Source organism: Anguilla anguilla, chromosome 2 (genome assembly GCF_013347855.1).
Source record: "Anguilla anguilla isolate fAngAng1 chromosome 2, fAngAng1.pri, whole genome shotgun sequence".
Classification (NCBI taxonomy): Eukaryota; Metazoa; Chordata; class Actinopteri; order Anguilliformes; family Anguillidae; genus Anguilla; species Anguilla anguilla.
Window position 1 is genome coordinate 31,837,155 of NC_049202.1, and position 21,687 is coordinate 31,858,841.

Consider the following 21,687-nt stretch of genomic DNA (forward strand, 5'->3'; position numbering starts at 1 on the left):
CTGTAATTACAAAAAACACCCATTCGTAAAACTCAAATGCTTTATACTACAATGTAGATACGACCTTGACGAAGAAATACATATTAAAACATCATTGTTCAATCAAGGTTTAGCTGTCTAGACATGCCAGAAAACATTTTATAGGGCCTCTTCATCGGCATTATTTGGACGAATCGGAATTGAACAGTCAGGATGATGTCAAGACAGGGATTGGATACAATTTGAATGACATTTCATTTCAGCAAAACAAAATCCTTTCTGGGGTTATTTTGAATAAGATAGCGACCGCTGTTTTTTTTTTTTTTTTGGTGCCACTTCGCTTCTGAAATGGCTGTAGAAGTTTCTCAGGACGCTGGCAGTTGTAATGTTTTTAGGACACCTAAATATACGAACGTATCAATAACTAATAACCAATTAATATTTTGAACATTTCACAGTTTTTCTTGTGGTGAAATGATTAATAATGCCTTCAATGTGATTAGATTTATATAATGACCCCATTCATTTTGGTGAAGCGTTAAGTGCAGGCACAAATGCTCAAACAGAATCCAGTTTGCATAAAAATTTCACCTTACTTTAAGGCCTAGGGAAAAATCGGCACTTGGTGCATTCTATTTGCTTATAATAGTGTCCTCTCCTTCATGAGCACTGGACTCAAAAAAAAAAAAAAAGACTGGGTAGGTGAAAGCAAGTAAAGTAGTATCGCTACCATGTTGCATTGAACTATCCAGTCTCTTTTCAGGTCAGTGCTCATAGAGGAGAGGACATAAGCAAATGTGTTACTGACTATTTGGCTAGCTAGCTAAGTTAGCTAAATGACCACGTTGTTGTGCACATCAATGTCATCAAGCTAACGTTATTAATAAACAAGTGAAGTCGTTATTCAATGGCGATTAATAAGTCATGTGACGTTACAATGTATCGAACGTTACATTCATGCTACTAGTTTAACGTTACCTACACACTGCTTAAGTTAATATAAAAAGAATGTACTTACCGACGAGATGAAGTGATAACGCAGTTTGTAATGAGGTTAGTTAGCCTACTAAATAAGAAATGGTGGCTTGCTAGGTAACGTTAGCTTGTGATAGTTGGAAGCGTCAAGTGTCGAACGTCACTCTATGCACAATGAGGGTAAAGAACACTGATCTCAGACCTGCTGTTTTCCTATAGTGCGTTCACGTTTTAACCAACAGTCGCAGGTGAGCTTTCCAACCGAGCCGCCCCACTGTAACTGCAGTTAAAAAACAGCCGGGCTGTAATACACTGGCGGAAACCCTGGTAAAGGGTTGGTTGATCTAGTGGGACATAATTCCCTGATCTACAGGAAAATATTAAAAACCCCACACAATAAAAATAGTTTTATTAGTTACACATAAAAAGAAAATGCATGTTTAACCAGTTGTATTCAACTGAGATTTTATTTGGGTGTTTTTGTCATCCTGAAAGCAACAAAGTTCTTATGCTGTCCACCTTATGACCAAACAGTGTGCCTATCAAAGTACTGTCAATTACAGGTGACTATCCATTACAGGCATTTGGCAGATGCTCTTATCCAGAGCGACGTATCCATTAAAGAAAAGACACATTGTGTTAGAAATGACAAACTGTTTTATCAAATTTGTTCGCAATTTGGCAAAAATTGACAACTTTATCCAGTGTTTTAATGCACACTTAAAATGTTAACTGTTTAAATGTTTTCCTCAGAATTCTTACCTCACTGATTACATCTTGTGTGTCCAATTTCTCTCTGAGACCTTTCTATCACTCTCAAAGCCCTAACTTTGTATAAAGCAAAAAATACATTCAGTGATCCCACACCTGTATCAAGATTCATAGATGCTTCACAACACCTAATGTTTTGGTCTAATATTCATGATATATGCATTTTAAATGCATATAAATTTTCCATCCATTTAGATTTTGTCATTTTTATGTAAGCCAAACAATAGACTTAATGTGATGCGTATTTATAAATAAAACATGAATGAAATAAATAATAATCAAATTTGCAAAATCATTATAAATAAAGCCAGTGTGTTTTAAATACATTCTTTCTATGCAATTATTATGAATAAATTATGTGTTTTAAATACATAATTATAATATAATTGTTTCAGAATTAGCCATATACAAACCATTCTCATATTTAACTTAATGAATCTAGTTTGTTTGAGGTTATTTAAAATAAAGCCAAGTTGATGTGCTTTTTAATTCCAATGAATGCCTTGAATAATTTTTCTGAGTGAATGTTACTTCATAATTTGGTCATTTTCTGGATAAGTACTTTTGACATCTCTATTCCAATGTTTTTTATTTTGCAATTTTGCAATCCTACTTCATCAAAAATAGTGATGGAGGGCCACTCATCACTATTTTTTAATCAAACTGAGGCAGTACCTAACATGCATGTCCTTTTAAACAACCACAGCCAGGATGTTTCCTATCTACATTCTATAATTTAGATAATTTAATATAAATGAGCTGATTTGACGTTTAGAATACACTACAATAGCTTCAGTCTGCTATATTAACATGCGCAGAACACATCTATATTTGTGTTTGTTATCTGATTAGTTACCTAGCTAGCTAATCCTTTATCTTTTGGCAATTTGAGAAAAACCTACCCATGCACTGGCTAAATATTGCACAACCCTAACACTGGGTAATTAAAACCTGTCCAACTGGGTAATAGGACCATGTGTTTTTTCCTGCATTTGTGAACCTGACCTGGGGTGCACTCTAATTGCAGTAATTGGTGGAAGACAGTTCAATGAACATGACCAATTATAAAATTAAGGACCATACGAATAGCTTTTTGGCCCAGGTGCTAATTTCTAAACCAGGTGGTAAATCGTATCTGAAATTGGCCAGCAATAAACACCTGATTCACCTAATCAAAGTCTAGGTCTTGGGACATCCATGTGGTAGCCAGTTAAGCCAACATTTTCTGAAGTACTGAAAACACGCGTACTCTGCTAGTTAGACTTCCAATATTGTTAGGACTAGCTAATTTAATGTCTTTCCTTATTTGTGTCCTTCACTGGGAAATACAGCAAAATTGAAAGATATTAGCCTTTATGATCACAGCAACTATTGGTAGAACAGTATAAAATAAAACAATACCAGAATTCATTTGAAATATAACACAAATTGAGGCCCCAAACTGAATTCCGTGTTCTATAGTTTAAATAGTTTCTTGACCTTGCTGTACGTATTTTATTGCTATAATGGTGTAGCATGGCATGTGTTAATTAATTTGTCTGTGTTTGTCACATAAAGATGTAGTAGAGGATAACGGACGTTTCATCCGGGACTTTTGTTTGCATTAAACTACATAAAATACAGACGACAATATGTTAATAAATGTTGACCTTCGTGGTCCTGTTATGTAATTCATAACACAAAGTCCATCAATTAGCCTAATTACATAATCTAGACTGAAAAAACATACTAGGCCTATATGTATTCGTTAAAATGTATTTCTGCGTCAGAGTAGGCCTCATAGCTATATACTTCGATATATATATCACTCATTGCGGAAGGAAGGCGTATTTTTTCAAATTCATCCCATCCTTTTAAATCCCAAGACAGCGATCCATCATGCATTGTAAGGAGTCTGGTGTTAAATTTAATCCGTTTATGATTTATCACGTCAATGCCGACTATAAGGGGATAATTTATTTGACAGAGCACTACAAAGTTGCTAGTCAGGAATATCATGCGTAAAAACTGTTATAACCTTCGTAGCAAATACTGCTCTGTGTTTTGGGTTGTTGTATTTAGAACACGTTATGTTAAAAAAAAAATACTGCAATCCCCATATTTAACCTCGGTCTTCTGGCAAGCGTGAGCAACGCTGACAGCACGCCTGCGCAGTGCGTCTCCACTGGCTCGGTGCTGAAGTTGGGCGGATGGAGGAAAAAGCACCGCTGATGGAAAAGAAGCGGCGGCATGCCATTTTACTGTTATGAAACAAATGGAAACTCAAACACTTTTAAATTAACCACAGTTTCAGATTTTCTTCTAAAATAAAAAAGGGTAAGACAATATGCATTTCTGTGATTTGCATGCGATGATGTCCCACTTGCTCTCCGTCGTCAAGGAAGATATTTAAATACAGAATAAAGTCGTTTTGCTTCACGATTCTTGTCCTAAGTCAGGTGCTTTCTTTGGATTTTGAATGGATGGTTCACGTAATATGTATGTGTCGTTTTCTAGCGGATTTATTGTCATACCGGTGATAGTGATTTTGCCAGTTAGAAATCTTGATATCTTGCTAACTGAGCTACTTATGATTATTCGAATTTCGTTGTTGAGACCGTTGAAAATTTAAGGGAGTGCGAAGTGCTAAAAGAAAAAAAGACATATTTGTCTGAAAGGCAACACTTCCTCCAGTATAACCTACTGGTTGAAGAGCCGGCCCACTTGCTTGCTGCTAAGTTCTTTTCTAAACCACAATGTGCAATCAGACAGCCTCCTAATATTTTAAATTATGTGCACAACCGGTCAGAGGCGAAAAATCTACAACAGGCTACTCCAAAGATTCACCTTCATTCACCATCCCTGTTTGCTTATATATCATTATTTTTTAATCAGTAGGACAGTACAAATTGCAAATGAGGATTTGTCTCCTCCTGACCATGTGTTGAAGACAGCAGTTCATGATAATATGTGCATTTAATAAAGATGGCTGTTTTTTTTTCTTCCCGATTTTGAAGCATCAGGGCAGTTGTTACTTGTGTTGTCACATACAAACTGGTTGTCACTGAATTGTCACCTGTGTGGTTTTTTTTGTATGTTGAAATTTAAGTCAGCCTTGCAATAATTTCATGAGCCCTAAAATGATTTATTAAGAAAGTGCTCACACCCTAGTCACAATATAGCATTTAATCTTTCACATTCTAATTACTGTATTTACACTACTGGACTGACTGTATTTGCATATTTGTTATTACAGAGATACGACTTTATTAGCTGTTAAGCTATATCCTCAACCATTTCCCCCAATATCTATTTATTCAGTTATCCTACTCTGTGTTAAAACAGTCATGCCACTTTTGTAGTGAACTGGATTGCATATAATGCATTCATGGAATTATTTTCTTTATTTTCAATTTCACTATTAGACTAACAACTATTTGCTGCTGTGTCCAGAATGATCTTAAAGTGTGATTTTAAAGCTGGTATTTTATGCATAATCCTATTGATTATGCCGTTTTTCCCCCAACTGTAAAATGCTAATAATGACTGTAATTAATGATGTCAGAAATGATCCCGGAAAGCTTAATCAGATATAAGCTGAAAAGCTGCATATGATATAGTTAAATAAGCAGTGAAAACAACTGGGCCAGTGTCAAAATATGGGGAAGCGGCAAACTGAAATAAATCCTGATTTAATCATTTCAAAATTTAATTTTGATTGTAAGGTTTGCATGCAATTGAAGCAAATAATTTTTTTTAAAAACTCCATAAAGATTCTATTTTTAAAAAATCAATTCATATATATGAAGATTGAATGAGGCTGCCCTTTGGCAGTAGGCCAAAACAAAAACATTGGTTTAAATCACAGTCGCTTTACTGTAAGACACATTCACATGATGCCAAAACTATTGCTGGCATATGTTCACATTTTTCTGTGGCCAATAATGACTGCTGATGATCAATGGTACAGTAGCTGGACGCTACCTGTCAGACCATTATAACATTCATAAATTTACACAAATTAAAATATACAATACAGAAGATTTGACTGCCCAAATCAAGCAATCATTGACTTTTGGAACCACGTCAGTTACATACATCCCCTGTACAGACCTACATTTTGGTTGGTGTTCAAAGGAGTGTTTAAATGAGTTCAGTTATAAGTCCACTGTAGTAGCACTGTTCATCTGAGCTCATATTTCTGTACTAATACAAGGAATGAGTACACCATCTTTTCAGAATTCTTTTCAAGGAAATGGGCCATCCAGGCATTACATATACTCATATACTATAGCAATGTCTATCTGCTGCCATAATCCACATCCAGGTTCATATATTGTATCAAAGCAAGTAATAATGATAATGCCTTGCATTTATATAATGCTTTTCTCACACTCAAGGCACTTTACAGTGATGAGAGGGAGCTCAATCACCACCAATGTGTAACCTCAGTGTTTTTTAGCCAATTCAACTGGAGGATGATTAGGTGGTAGGTTGAGAGAGCAAGGTTAGGAATTAAGCCAGGACATTTGGTAACCCCTTACTCTTTGCGATAAATGTCATGCAGTTGTTAAAGACCACAGTGAAGACTGCGTCTACACTTTGGTTTAATGTCCCATCCCATAAACAGGAAATTACAATTCTGCTATGGCAATGTTTTGGTCTGTGCATGTGAGTAAGAAAATCAGCTGCTATAGAGTATGGTGTAGGTGTCACAATTAACCATTTTGAACCTGTTACTTTATTGTTCACTCTTTCCATCTAATTAGGCATGAAACAATTGAGAAACTGCTAGCTAGTTAAGTAAGTCCTCAAATTTTGATCAATTCATATTTTCTATTCTGTACATAGTATAAAATACTGTATTATCTTCTAGAAGCCATGTTTTTATCCATCCATTCTTAATACCCCCTAGTGTTTTTGTTTTTCAGTTCCATATAATCTCTAGTCAACAACATGACTCATACAGTGATGTGAAAAAAGTACACCCTCTAAACTAAACTTCACCTAGTTCTAACAGTACAAAATAATAAATCAAATTTCATGTGACAAAGAACACATATCAAATTTTAATTTTGAGTTATTTTCAACCAAATCAAGCCAACATGCAGAAGTTTTCTATGAGAAAATAAGTATACCACATGATTCAGTGGCTCGTAGAACACCCTTTCGCAGCAATAACCTGAAGTAATGCTTCTTATAATCTGTTACAGGCCTAAATGTTATCACCCAAAAGGGTGTAGTGTAACATAAAACGAAATATAATCTTTTTTACTAATGCAGTAGTATGTCTTCACTGTATTAGTGCTGTTTATACAACTAAGCATTTATCTTAGCCAGGAAAAATGACTAACAGTTTCATCAAACCCAGCAACAAAAAGCATGTCTCAGCGATGTAATTTGATATCAGCGTTCAAAAATGCCAAGTTACTCACACATACAAAGCACTATATATTAGTCATTAATTCAAACTGGCAAAATCTGCCAGTTTGCCATTAAAAGTATTGATATCACAATTACTAGTTACAAGAAGCAATATTGGCTATCTTACCTCATACAACTTATACAAACTGTTTGCAAAAGCAATGTGACCTAATGTTTCCGAAATTGTTTCAAGTAACTTGGCCCGGTGTGTACAAGCATACAGTACATTAATGAGGTAAACTCATTAACAGTTTAAATGTTTTATTTTTAGTTAGCCAGAAAGCCAAAGTAATGAGTTAAAGGTTTGCTTGAGTCCGAGGAGGGATTTTTAAACCAGGGTCTGTCAGTCGTCTAAAAAGTTCAAAAGGCAAACACGCTACTCAGAGAGCTACAAGGAAAGTATATGTTGGGGCCACAAGGTTTTGTTCCTTTAAACATGTGCACTTGTATATATGTCCATTTTGTGTAACGTTTTTATTGGCTAATGTACTTAAATGTCCAATAGGGAGACATATTTTGTGGGCCTGAAGCATTCGTGATGATGTAATAAGGCAATAAAAAGAAGAAGAAAGAAAAAAATGTAAAATTCGTCAAGTTTGGGGCTTTATTGTGTACGTGTAAAGTTGTTTGTGAATTCTGTCTGTTGAAATGGGAGTCAGAAGGTACAGAAATTAATGTTTTTAAGGGCTGTGGTCATTGTGGTTATTTCTGTAGGGAACCCTGAAAAGTGCCAAACTCTTTTCTGTGCTGTATAGGAATGGGGCATGCCACCCCACCGTGCCGTAACTTGGCAGTGGCTTGGCATTTATTAATCACAATACAAGATGGCAAAATAGCCCATTAGTGAATTTCAACATAGTCCAAAACTTAAGCATTTTCAGCGTAGATAAAGTCACAGCTAGCGATATTATAGGGGAGGCCCAGGGCACATTGGAGAATTAGCAAATATAAGCACTGGGCACAAAGGTGGACATTTAGTTAATTGTTGAATTTGTTTCAACATCTAAACTTACCAAAAAAACAGAACAGGAAGAAAACATTTTTCATGGCGATACCGGCTACATTCCTGCATTCCTGTCTCAAAAATGCCTTAATATCCAACTTTCATTAACATTGTGTCAGAATTGTAGAAAAGTTGTTAGATAGAATGCTTGCTATCAACATAAAACTTACTTATCTAGTACTATTATACTGTACTTTTATCTGCTTGTTGTTTTACTTGTACTACCTGCTGTATATTTACTATCTGCACTTTCCCTACTGATTATGCTCACCTTCTCGTTCTTCTCACTGTTTTGGTGTGAACACTGCATGATGCACTATGGATAGTTATATAGCTGCATGAGAATGTGACAGCTCTATGGTTTAGCTATTTTTTTTTTAAAGGATCTTGAGCAAAAAAAGACAAAACCATCTTGGGTGCTTTATCTTTCAGATGTGATGCCAGGATCCCCTCCTGTATAATGGATGGCCTGCCCATTGACCATTAAGTTCTGCTGAAAATCAGGTGGAGACTACCACGCCCCTTTTCCTCATCTGTCATTGTTGCACCCAGTCAGGGATGATGGGAAATGTACCCAGTGGAGACACCTCTGGTCTGCTGCTTTGTCTCTGTCCTTTGCAAGTCCATTCCTTAGCACCATGATTTTCCTTCTTGACCCTTCCAGACATACCTGCTAATTTTTTGGTAAGTTGAAATATCTTGTCATGTTCCATATGTATTAATGATTCTGAATATATTAATTTAAGTCTGTAACTGATCAGAGTTAGTCAATGATCATTAAATAAATCTGAACAATGTATCCATATGGTTTGTAGAATGCAGAATATTGGGGGTATTTAGACAGCTAAACACATCAAAATGCAAATGACAGAACCATATGTCTTGCATGTGTAGTGACGTTTAGTCAGGTTTGTTCAGAACAATGGAATTCAACAACCAATCAGAATTGTGTACATCTATAGAGCCCAACTTAGTGAAATAACAGACATGACAGTGGTTTGGAAATAAAGGATATATATTTATTGGTTATGATAATGAATATGTGAATATGCTAATTGAAAAACATAATTTGCATAATAATGTGGAATAATATAATACGATTCTAATCAGAGGAAATGATAATTCTATGATGGCTAACCATAGAGGTTAACAGCACTACCATTCAACAAAGGTTGATTTGTTGTTATGGGTTAGTGACACGCTACTGTGTATTATGTGGTTAGTTCCTTTAATCAGTATCAAAAAATTACATTATAACAATGTAAAACAACAATGTCATGGAATTTTGCTATTCCAGACCAACACAGGCATAAAAAACAAAACACAACAAACAGCAGTAATCTAATCTAATACAATCAATATTACAAAGTTTCTCGTTGTCCTATGGTTTGATGTAAGTGTTAAAAATACTTAACGGCAATAAAAAAGGAGGCCTGTCCTTAATTCCGTTAGGTGATGCATCAGATCATCAACTGGTCCCAAGGTCCATGGGAAACTTGGACTTGGGAAACTTCTTCCTTGAAGTCAGGGTCACAACAATTCCAGTCAAGATGACTTGGGATGTGCACAAATTTTCCACTTGGGTCCAACCGCAAGGGAAATACGGAGGTAGATACTTTTACTCAGAACAGCTGTCGATGGGAAATAAACCAGCTTGATTTAGTTTGTGGAAGGCAGCAGGCCAACTCAGGCAGGTCTCCAGCAAGGTGCGAGTTGAGAGTTGCTGTGAAGTCTGGAAATGTCCTTAAGGAGATGCGTCTGGTTGGTAAGACAATGCCTTATCTCGGAGCGAAGTAGTCAAGTTTTTGATGAGTTTTTTTGCTCACAAAGTCACTGAAGTGATGGAATCCCACGTGTGATCACTAACGTGATTGGTGTATTATTTTGGTGCAAAAACATTTGATTGGCTTGTAGTATTGGAGCGGTCAATAAAACCTGGACAGATAAACCATTGATTACTGCTTTAATGCTTAAGCAAGAATGTTAAATCAGACTCCCCATTTCCTCATAAATTGGGTGTTCCTGCCCCAAGCTGCAGCTTTAATTGATCAAGCGGTGAGTTTATTGCAGGGTCACAAGAGGAAGGGAACAGGCACTTAATTATGCCTTGGTTGACCAGAAAAAGTTAATGGAGAATGTGACTCAGCAGAGGGTCAGTCCTGTGGTCAAGGAGCCAGAGGCCCCAAACATTCCTGTATATAGTAATATTTTTACACATGCATGGGGTTCTGATGCACTGTGCTATTATATATATATATATATATATATATATATATATACACATACAGTATATAACAATATTTAACTCAATGTGTATATCAGGGCTCAATATTATCGGGTAAGCACTAGATATTATATAAAAATGGAAATACACCAGCCAAATGGAAGAAGTTGTCCTATTTTATGACTCACAACATTAATAAACATAATGCTGTTCATTTCTGTCATCTTGTCAGCCTAAAGTTACAATAGCAGAGCTGTTTGTCTTCCACCTATTACATCACACATTACAGTAATTTTCTGGTGTGACTTTAGCTGTTTCTGTCAGGAGTGATCAATTTGTTAAATTTGTAGCCATGCTAACAACAATTTCAGCTTCATTTAATGAGAAACCTCTAGACTAGAAATATCTTTGGGAATGTCATTATGTGGGGCTTACCCTTCAAATTTTTCCCAACTTGCCTGATTGGGCAAGTAGACTGAAGGTTTCTACAGTCCCACATCGATTGTTTGTTTTAAAAGCATCTAGAAATAAATAAATACATAGCCATGTGTACAGTAGCACTGTGTATGCCTATAAATTCATTAAAAAATTTTACTTAGACACATTATTACCGCTTGCATTTCCTCGTTTGTGTGTGTGTGTCTTCTCATGGATTATTACCGCTTGCATTTCCTCGTTTGTGTGTGTGTGTCTTCTCTGTGGCTTGTCACCTTGTCGTAGTGGAGAAGCTTGAGTGGTCCTGAGATCCAGAGAGCGATGCCGTCTGGAGCTATGCTCCTGGTAGGGTCACCCATGGCAGTAAGGTCGAGGTGGGAGGTCCCTGACAAAGAGCAATCCAACCAAGACCTCAACGGTGGAACAGGTGGAGGATGATGGCTTACTTTAGGGGAGCATCACAAAGGCTGGGAAGGCGGATGAAGGCTGCAGCAGAAAAGGGCCCCCAGTCATCTTGGACTCCATACCACTGGATCCTGACCCAGATCTGTCAAGGACCGTGTGGTGGCTGTCCGTGCACCAGTCTCCCCACATTAAACAAAGTCACGCACAGGCGTCCTCCATAAAGGGAATCCACCCTAACATCCCGGATTAGGTCCTATGGCAACCAGCAAGTGGCGACGGGGGCAGGATTGTGAGATCTGGAAGCCCCTAGTCATGAGCCGGCACATTAGGCGGTGGGTGCTAGATTCAGTCGCTAGGCTCTTGGAACGAGGCAGAAAGAGCCCTTTGGCAGCTGCACCCACAACTGAGCAGCCCTCTTTAGGATCCACTCTGCTTACCCCACCTGGGGAAGGGGCTAGTAAAGGTGCCCTAAAAATAGCCTGCCTCAAAACTCCCGACTGGATTACCGCTTCCAGAGGGACCACCACATGCGGTCGAAAACACAGAATTATGAACTTTGGAGCCTGGCATGTGCGCACGCTGATGGATAGTGCAACCAGTAACAAACCGGAGAGGAGAACCGCAATCATTGCTAGAGAACTGAGAAGATGCCGGATTGACCTAGCTGCCCTTTCTGTAACCCGACCAGCAGACGAAGGACAACTGAAGGAGGAGAAGGGTGGCTGCACTTTCTTCTGGAAAGGAAAAACTGCTGATGAGCCCAGGATCCATGGTGTTGGATTTGCCACCAGGAACCAGCTCATCAGTCACCTCTCTGAACTTCCTGTGGGGATCAGTGAACCAGAGATCAGGGGACCAGAGATTGTCTGGTGCTTGCTAACAACCAGATGGCAACAGTTCTGAGTGCCTATGCCCCTACTTTAGACTCTGAAGAGGAAATAAGAGACCTTCTATGCCTGCTTAATTGCGACATTGCCAAGAATCCCCAGGGAGGATAAGATTATTCTCCTAGGAGACTTCAACGCCCGGGTTGGCTGGGACCAACACCTCTGGAAGGGCACTATAGGAAAGGAAGGCATCGGGAACATCAACAACAATGGAGTTCTGCTTCTCAGCAAATGTGCTCAGTACAACCTCATCATCACTAACACACTTTTTCGCCAGAAAAACAAACTTAAGGAATCTTGGAGACACCCCCGCTCCAAACACTGACATCTCATTGACTATGTCATTGTACGAGCCAGGGACCACCGTGACGTGAACATCACAAGGGCCATGATCGATGCAGATGACTGCTGGACAGATCATCGCCTCATTCACTCTACGATGTCCATCAAACTCAAGAGGAAGAGGAGAGTTCAAAAGAAGCAGATTCGGCCAAGACTGAACCTTGAAAGTCTGGATGAAACTGCCATCCAGCAGGCCTCTCTTGCGGAAAGCCTCCAACATGAATACCCTGATGACATCGGAGCGCACTGGAGCCTGCTCAAATCCACCACCCTTGATACCTGTGAAACCACCCTTGGGTACATGTCCAGAAAACACCAGGATTGGTTTGATGAGAACGACACAGAGATAGAACAGCTCATCTCCAAGAAAAGGAAAGCCTTTCGGGCCTGGAAAAATGATGTAACCTGCAATGCCAAAAGAGTGGCTTACTCCAAAGCCAAGGTGGACATCCAGTGCCAGGTAAGGGAACGTAAGAACTCTTGGTGGACAGAAAAGGCTCTGGAAATCCAGACATTGGCGGACTCGGGTAACACCAGAAGCTTTTTCAGCGCTACTAAGGCCGTCTATGGTCCAAGCTACCGCGGCTTAAACCCCCTGCGCTCAAAGGACAAGCAGGAGCTGCTGAAGGACAACGAGTCCATTAACGCCCGATGGAAGGAGCACTGCCAGGAACTCCTCAACTGTGACAGCACAACTGAACCAGACATTACCGGCAGCCACATCCCCCAGAGTCACATCAGAGAAGACATGGGGGAACCTCCTACCATGACAGAGGTGCAAGTTGTTATCAGGAGCCTTAAGAACAACAAGGCCGCCGGTCCAGATGGGATCCCAGCTGAGATCTTGAAGGAAGGTGGACCAGAGCTCCTGTACCACATCCACACCCTACTCCTCAAGGTCTGGGAAAAAGAAGAACTTCCCTCAGAGCTCAGAGATGTTCTGATAGTGACCATATTCAACAAAGGGGACAAGGCTGAATGTGGAAACTACAGGGGCATATCGCTCCTGTCAACAACAGGCAAAATCCTTGCTCATGTCCTCGCAAACTGACTGCTACCACTGTCTGAGGAAGTACTCCCAGATTTCACAGTGTGGCTTCCGTCCATCCAGAGGTACAGCAGACATGATATTCACAGCACGCCAACTCCAGGAAAAATGCCGTGAACAAAGGCAGCCTTTATACATGGCCTTCATAGACCTGACAAAAGTGTTTGACACGTAGACCGCCAGGCTCTGTGGAGCATACTATCAAGGCACGGCTGCCATGATAAGTACATCAGAATATTGAGGCTTCTACATGATGGCATGTCAGTCACAGTGCTCAGCAACAGCGGCTCTGAGTCCGAGCCCTTCACTGTGGAAGTGCGGGTCAAACAGGGATGCATCATCGCACCCACGCTGTTTGCCATCTTTTCTGTCTGCCATACTCTGCCTCATTAGCGAAGAGCTGCCACAGGGTATCCCAATCCTGTATAGAACTGATGGCAGGCTCTTCAACCTTAATAGCTTCAAGGCTAAGAGCAAAACAAGCAGTGCCACCATCATGGAGCTTCAGTACGCGGACGACAACGCCACTGCAGCACACTCTGCAGAAGACCTCCAGGTCATCCTGAATGCCTTTGCCAAGGCATACAGAGCCCTGGGCCTAGCCTTAAACATCAAGAAGACCCAGGTCCTACATCAACCTCCACCCAACCAGCCATCTACCCAGCCCACCATGAAGGTGGACAAAACCACTCTTGAAAATGTTGGTCACTTCCCCTACCTTGGCAGCCTTCTTTCCTCAAAAGCTGATATCGACTCTGAGGTCAACCATCGCCTGAGTTGTGCCAGTGGAGCTTACACCAGACTCAGGAAAACAGTCTTTGAAGACTGAGACCTAAAGGCTCAAACAAAACTCCGGGTTTACAGAGCCGTTGTCCTCCCCACCCTGCTGTATGGAGCCGAGTCATGGACCGCCTACAGCAGGCACCTGAGAGCCCTGGAACAACACCACCAAAGATCCTTACGAAAGATTCTGAGGATCAGCTGGGAGGACAGATGCACCAACATCAGCGTACTGGAGGAAGCCAACATGACCAGCATCACCACCACAATAATGCAGCACCAACTCCAATGGACAGGCTGTGTCATCCGCGTGTCCAACACACGTCTCCCCAAACAGATCCTGTACTCCCAGCTGAAGGAAGGTCAGCGAGCCCCCGGCGGGCAATAGAAATGTTTCAAGGACAATATCAAGACCAGTCTGAAGAAATTCCATATCACAACGAGCAACTGGGAGCACGTTGCACTGGACAGGCGCTCCTGGAAGAAATCCATGCAGGAAGGAGCTGCACGCCATGAAATGGAACTCTGCCGTGCTGCAGAGACAAAGCGACAGCACTGCAAGGAGAGAGAGAGTAAGGCTAAACCACAACTTTTCCCTGCCCACACTGCACCAAAGTATGTGGATCGCGGATCGGCCTCCACAGCCATCTGAAGACCCACAAGTAGACGACCCAATGGAGAGGTCATACTCGCCTCGAGTGACTGCTGATGATGATGGGTGTTGTGTGTGTCTGTGTTACTCAGAAATGTGACTGAATGATTTTGAGAGGTTTACATCCTCTTTGCCCTGTGCCCTGTGTGTCATCAAACTTCTGAATAGCAGGCCCCTCTAAGTACATATACATTCATTAAGTAAGAATGGCGAAGTAGCTAGTCTACTGACAATCTGTTTTGATTCTTTTCATTGAACTGAAAGCTTGTTCTTTGGCTGCAGTGGACATATGAAGGACCGACACAGCCTCAATGACCATCAGTTCTTGTACTGCTCTCTGCGATCAGGATCCACCAAGAATCAGTTGATGCCTTTCTTTGCTGCAACTGTGGTAGGAATTTAATCAGCACTTTTTCAGATGGCCATTCCATAATTCTGGCTCTCTCTTCCTACCACCAACTTCTAAGACAGTACAATGATCAGTCACACACTTAACCCCTTTGCGCAAGAACCCTAGTGGCCAGCATCCTGAGATTGCTCAACTCAGACATTCGATGATCTTGCAACCAAACTGTGAATGGAAACCACAAACTGTGTTCAAGCTCTATTAGTAGAAGATACATGACAATTACACCAACTACATGGTTTCTAAGTGCCACTATTATCATGTCCATTTAACAAGCATACTAAACTGTATAAGAACTAGAAGGGAAAAATGGTCATGTGGTTCAATTCAAATCTGTTCAGTTCGATACTTCCGCGAGGCATCACTGCAAGATGGTGCCACGGCCCGGAAATAGGATTATATGATGAAGCTGCCATGTATTTCCTATGAGAGTTGTAGCAATTCAACGAACTTGCTCCGGTGCGAATTAGACTCCATAACCTCACATTGAGGTAGTCAATAGAAGCAGGCAATAACATTATACATTTTTCCTGGAGCGGAAACTTTTTTTGGCTGAACAGAACAGAGAAATGACTAAATATCATTATTCCGATTGCGTTGACTATTCCAATTAGCTAGCTTTGTTAGTCAATGCAATGTTGTATTGTTAAATTAGCGGTTTATTATAAATAAATGCTAGCTGCAAATTCCTCGGCAGCCATTACACTGTGCAAAAGAGACAAGCTGATCACGTTCACGTGTCATGTCACGTTGGCCAATCTATGGAATTTACTATGGGCCGTGATAAAAGCGCTGTTTTAAGAAGGAAGTTTCCCTTCTAGTTCTTATGTAGTTCATTGATCGCCTCCCTGCAGACTCATCTGCAACTATACCCCCAAGCATTACAAACTGGACATTACATTACATTTATTTGGCAGACACTTTTATCCAAAGCGACGTACATGTGCATAGCTAAGGCTATTGGAACAACTATAAAACACAGGTCCGATAAGGTACAAGACTCATTTTTTACAGTTATTCATAGCCATGAACACATTACGCTAATATCTCTCACGTCATTACTGGTAAGTTTTAAATGATCTAGTTAACCAGCTAGCTAACTATATAAATAAATAAGACTTAACAGCTGCAGCCATGTGTATGTTCTTTAAACAACATCCCTGTAAGTTAGCTAACTAGTGTTGGGAATCTTCTCCCATGTGGAACCAAGTTGAGAAGGGTGAAGTAACACACTGAGGACCACTTTCTAATGAAAAGATTTGAATACGATGCACAAAGGGAGACTCGCCACAGTGCCACAACAAGCGTTCCGTAGGAATCGCAACGAGACAGTCACAAGTGAGGGTTTAAGTATACTGTTGAGAGGTGTGGTTGTTGCCATGCGTAAACGTTCCCAGGAAGGAATACACATTCCAACAGACTTCCCGGAGTCACCCAAACAGCCTGCTGCCGGTGACACCCCTTTGATCTGTGGCTATTGTATATCCTTACAAACAGTGATTGCCATTTGCCTCTAACAATGGGAAGCAGTTACAGAGTGTGAGGTTGGGAAGTCACAGAGTGTGAGTGTGTGTGAGTGTGGAAATGTGTGTTCAAATGAGGTTAAGACCCTGGGAGGAACTGAATTGTATCATTCCCCCATTTTGTATTGGTGGTGGGGTAGCATCCCAACCACCACTAATTAAACTTTGATCCTTACACCATTTGCTAGGGAATTGGTCAGATTACAGTCAGTTAGATCATAATGCACTTTGTTACTTAAATTACACAATTTACAATACATAGAACAACTAAAACAAAGGTAATAATGCTGAGTCCCCAGTTACCCTGGGATATTACCACGCAAAGCCACCCTGAAGGGACACTAATTACTACCTTTTAGCCATTGAGTCACAGTTATTGCCTTTTAGCTGCAGTGTGATATTAGGGTTCAACACCCAGCTATCAAGTGCTGGAACAGAGGTGTTAGTGGTGACATCAGGAGTGACTAGAATAGAGCTGATAGTGGTAGGAGTGTCAGTTGGATTAGTGCAGTAGGAGGTGTTAGGCATTGCACAAAGCTTTTTGGCCACAGTACAAATGTCCAAACCCGACCCACACCAAGTGGTAGCATTGGTTCTCACTGCTATTGCTCCAGGCGATTCCGGCAATCACACATGACCATTGCATGGGAAAGTGAGCGGGTGTATAGGCTGTGCCTTCAGTATAGGTTTCTGCCCTCCTCGAATTGGCACCCCATCCCAAATGGTCTCACCCTCGTGCAGACACCGACTACTGACAGGGACCCCTCCCCGGCCGTTACCCAGGGAGCCGGCACTGCTGACCACCCTCAACCTGGTACATGTGACGCGAGCAGGTCACCTCGTCAAAGCTGCCACCTCCATGCGGAATGCCATGCCAGTTCTATACTATTTTCAAGCAAATGCTGGAGAAAAACAGTGATTACCTCCCTAGTATCATGCATCGCAAAAGTAATAATGAGAGTAGTTTGGTTAGAAAGTAGTCCTCCTTTTGTCACCAATATTGTGCCTGTTGCTAACAAGTATCAGCCCAATCTCAATTATTGATTTTATAACCAAAAAATGGCATTCGCTGTGGACCCAGTGGCTCCCTCCCATCAATGAATGTAATATCCCTGTTTCCTAATTGTAACTAATATATATATATAATTTTGTTACAAAAATAGCCTAACCTGAGCAGTTTTACACATGATTAACGATTATGGGAGAGTGTATGATTGATACAGCTACTAGGGCAGGCAGAGGTTCTCTTTCAGATAACAATAAAAATTTAGGTCCACTATTCAATTTAGGGCATGTGCCAGGCTTCTCTGGAGGGCTGCATGTGCCTCATCATTTAGCTGAAGGGCATATCCGTATATGGCCTTCCGAGTGGGACAACCATCTTCCTCCAGTCCTGCAGCAGTTTTATCCTAAATAATGTGAAACTTTTCCAATACTTTAATTGCCTCCTCTCACCCTATTCCTGTATCAACCCACACTCTCAGACTATATACAACATTATAATACAATGACAAAAATGTTCAACATTACAACATAATGACAAAAATAATAGCTGTGAGGCCATCCCAGGTCCAACTGCAGCCTGCAGGGTTGGTGCACATCCCTGTACTGTGGAAATGGGTGTCTAAATGGAGACACGCAGAGAGAGATAGCCCCCAGGGGCTAGAAGTATAGATGGGGATTATTGTGCCCCATGTTGGGTCTCACCCTTGTATTTTCTTTATTATTTTATGCGGAACCATACCGCAGTTGGTAGCAGCTGATGGAATCGTGAGCATGTGTGGTCCGGACCAAATTTGGATAAAATGTCTCCTGATATGTTTTCAGCAGGATCTGGTCTAGATTCAACCGGCCATGTTTCCTCTATGTCCTCAGCCAGGTCAGGTCCAGTTTTGCAATCCTGTGAAAACACACTTAGGACAAAAGTCTGCAATATTCAACAAAATGGTCAGCCATACATGTTATTCACTGTTACCCATACACAAATCACCGAGTCCTCATGGTTCGACCTGTAAGAATTTCAAAGGTGAAAGTAAATGTTAATTACTCGGTCCTGCTTTCACGGAGAGGAGCACCGCTGGTGGCTGCGTCACCCAGTCTGATCCTAAAATGAAGAACAATTTCTTAGTTTTTTTCACCACTCCCCCATTTTGTATTGGGGGCTCCTGCGCTAGTCAGGAGTCTCCTATTCACTCACAAGCTCAAATGTCAGAAGTCATTTTAAAGTCCTTATGCTTACATCCTCAATTCTCCATATACGAGTACTTTTAAACACGTTTCTCCCCCTTCCCTACTTGCAATTTCCCTGTAAATCTCACTGGCTTTCCAGTGCCTAGCTTCCTCCCGTGTTTGAGCAAGATCCTCAGCGTCTCCCACAGTACTGCAGTAAAGGCAGTATACTACCTTGCATCAAAACCCTTCTCTTCTGTTCAATACTTCCGTCTTTTACTTCCATCTTTCGCACATATTCAAACCCTTGAATGCGACATACTATTTCCTCCATCTCTGGCGTCTCACACAGCCTCAGTTGCCCTCGGTAACCCCACAGATCACCCCACAGGTACATTTGCGGTATAACTAAATAATTGGAAACCTGCAGTGTATATTTTATTATGCCATTTGATTAAACGTGCAGCGCATGCCAATAGGTCACTGCAGTCTCTCAGAGCATAGCCAATTTCTCCAGCTTTGTTTCTGCCACATCACTATTGTGCTTTCGTAGCACAACACAACACACATAGCTGCTTCTTTCTTTTTTTCCCTGCAATTATTGCAGCTGCTCCACCACTTACTCATAGCCTGAGCTAAGGTTAAATCAGTTTGTGCTTACAAAGGGAAAGGCGGATTAGCCTTAATTACACCACTATATCTAGGTACAATCGCTTCCATAGCAGCTTTTCTAATCTCTTTGCTTAACATCTGTAGATTATCCATTATGAACAACATGCAGCTATTACAAAGGTATAAAATACTCGTCTGTAGCTACATCTAGCACTCTATCATATTAAAGGGAAAAAATAGGAGACATTCCTATGTGTGTTACTATTTTATCATTAATTCTTTTTAACCTTACTCCATTCTTTCAGGCTTATATAGTGTCCGCAGTCCTTAGGCTATTAGACCGTAACCTCAATCAGTTTATGATACTATTTACGATAATTCTCTTATGTTCTGTATATGATATATCGTGCACACAGTATATAACAACTAAATCACATAGGCCTAACACAACAATACGTTATTCTGCAGACATTCAAGCACTTCACCGCACGCACATAACATTTCCAAACACAAGACACAAATTGAGCTCAGCCCATAGCAAACAGGCCTAGAGCAACAATACCACATTTTCTGCAGACATTCACGCACTTCAACTAACGCACATAAAGTTTGCAGACACAAGACACAAATTGAGCTCAGAACAAGCAAACCGAGCACTTTCTCACGAATTCACTCACATTGGCGAACAATCAAGGTTCTCTTATTGCACACACTTTGGCACACAGCCCAGTTTTTCACAACTCACAGACTAGTTACTAAAACAATCTTCCTTTTCACAAAACATGCCCGAAACGTACGTTCAACAACTATGTGGCGCAAAACATGAAGCCTAATGTTATCTTCTTTGTGGAGTTTGAAAGCAGAGGGAAGATAGCCAAGATTCTTGCTTACTCATTTTACCAAACTAACGTCACTTTTAAGTAGTTAAATTACGTTATACACTCACATTCTTGGTTATGCAAACATGACAAGTATACAGTAAAATGTCCAATGTTAATTCAACAATAACAGTGTTAATTCAATTCTAACAGATAACATTTGGTCCTCATTGGGAATTAACACTGGACATTATACTGTGTACCTTACACCTTTCCAACTTGTCAATCACTATACTGCTGTAAAATCACAAAAAACTGGAAACAGTCAAGCTATCTTCATTTTTGCATAGGTTATATTAATATGGATGTTGTCATTTACTGAGTAAATGTGAAAAGCAGTATACTTCTGACACAAAACAACACCATAAGTATGTTTTGATATGATCTGCAGACAGTTGCATTAACTGTGTTTTCTTATTAAAAGTAATGTTAAAACTGTTGATATTATTGTCCTGGTTTGTTGCACCGTATTTTTTATTGAGGGTTCTCTCAAATGTAGCTTATTTAAAGTTGTCGGTCTGTTGACGTTATGTCAATGGTCCAATCTGTTGTTGAAGGTGCACAGCAATATTAAACAATAAAGTGTGTCATGTCATAGCTGTTACTATATTGTGTATTACAGCGTGGACTGCTGTATTGACGAATCACCATGAAATACCAGACCTATCAGTTTTGTACGTTTTTTAAAGGTATCAACAGTAGCCAGCTGTAATGGAGGGGGGGTGTCGGAGAACCAGAAGCGACTAATACAGGGGAACGAAAAGCTAACGCTACAGGAAGCGTTAACCACAAAGTCCCGAAGGACAAAGGAAAGGGAACACCAGAAACTAAAACACAAAATAAGATCCTTAGGAGAGCAACTCCCGCACACACAGGATCATAAACCAAAAGAAAACGCGGAGTAAAAAACGACTCTGAAGGACAACCTTGTCCAGCCGTAAAACTGGCTCGAGAAACCAAAAACTACCTGTGAAAACCAGGGCAAAAAAGAAAGGGACCAGTGGTACAGAGGCGAAGCTCTGGTACCAAACCCAAAACTGGTCTTAAAAAAAATAAAGACAACTGAGTAGCAAAATTACTCAGCGAAAAGAAAAAGCCTGAGACGCAGCTCAGAAAGACCCAAACAAAATACAATACCAGGGACAACGTCCCAATACCCAACGGCTCACACAAGCTCAAAATAAAAGTAAAAATA

The 21,687-nt window shown here is 40.5% G+C and overlaps 1 protein-coding gene across 2 annotated transcripts in view; it reads left to right on the forward strand.

Moving 5' to 3' along the window:
- Positions 1–3,854: 3,854 nt before the first annotated feature.
- LOC118221872 (regulator of G-protein signaling 17-like) overlaps positions 3,855–21,687 on the forward strand; it is a 48,237-nt gene continuing 30,404 nt past the window's right edge. The window contains exons 1-3 of one of the 2 annotated variants that reach the window (XM_035407298.1): positions 3,855–4,041; positions 8,564–8,815; positions 9,584–21,534. In XM_035407298.1, coding sequence (XP_035263189.1) covers positions 12,471–13,475 — 1,005 coding nt within the window. In that variant the 5' untranslated portion in view covers positions 3,855–4,041; positions 8,564–8,815; positions 9,584–12,470 and the 3' untranslated portion in view covers positions 13,476–21,534. Of the gene's footprint in view, positions 4,042–8,563; positions 8,816–9,583; positions 21,535–21,687 lie in introns of those variants that run through there. The other variant, XM_035407300.1, reaches the window with a different exon arrangement.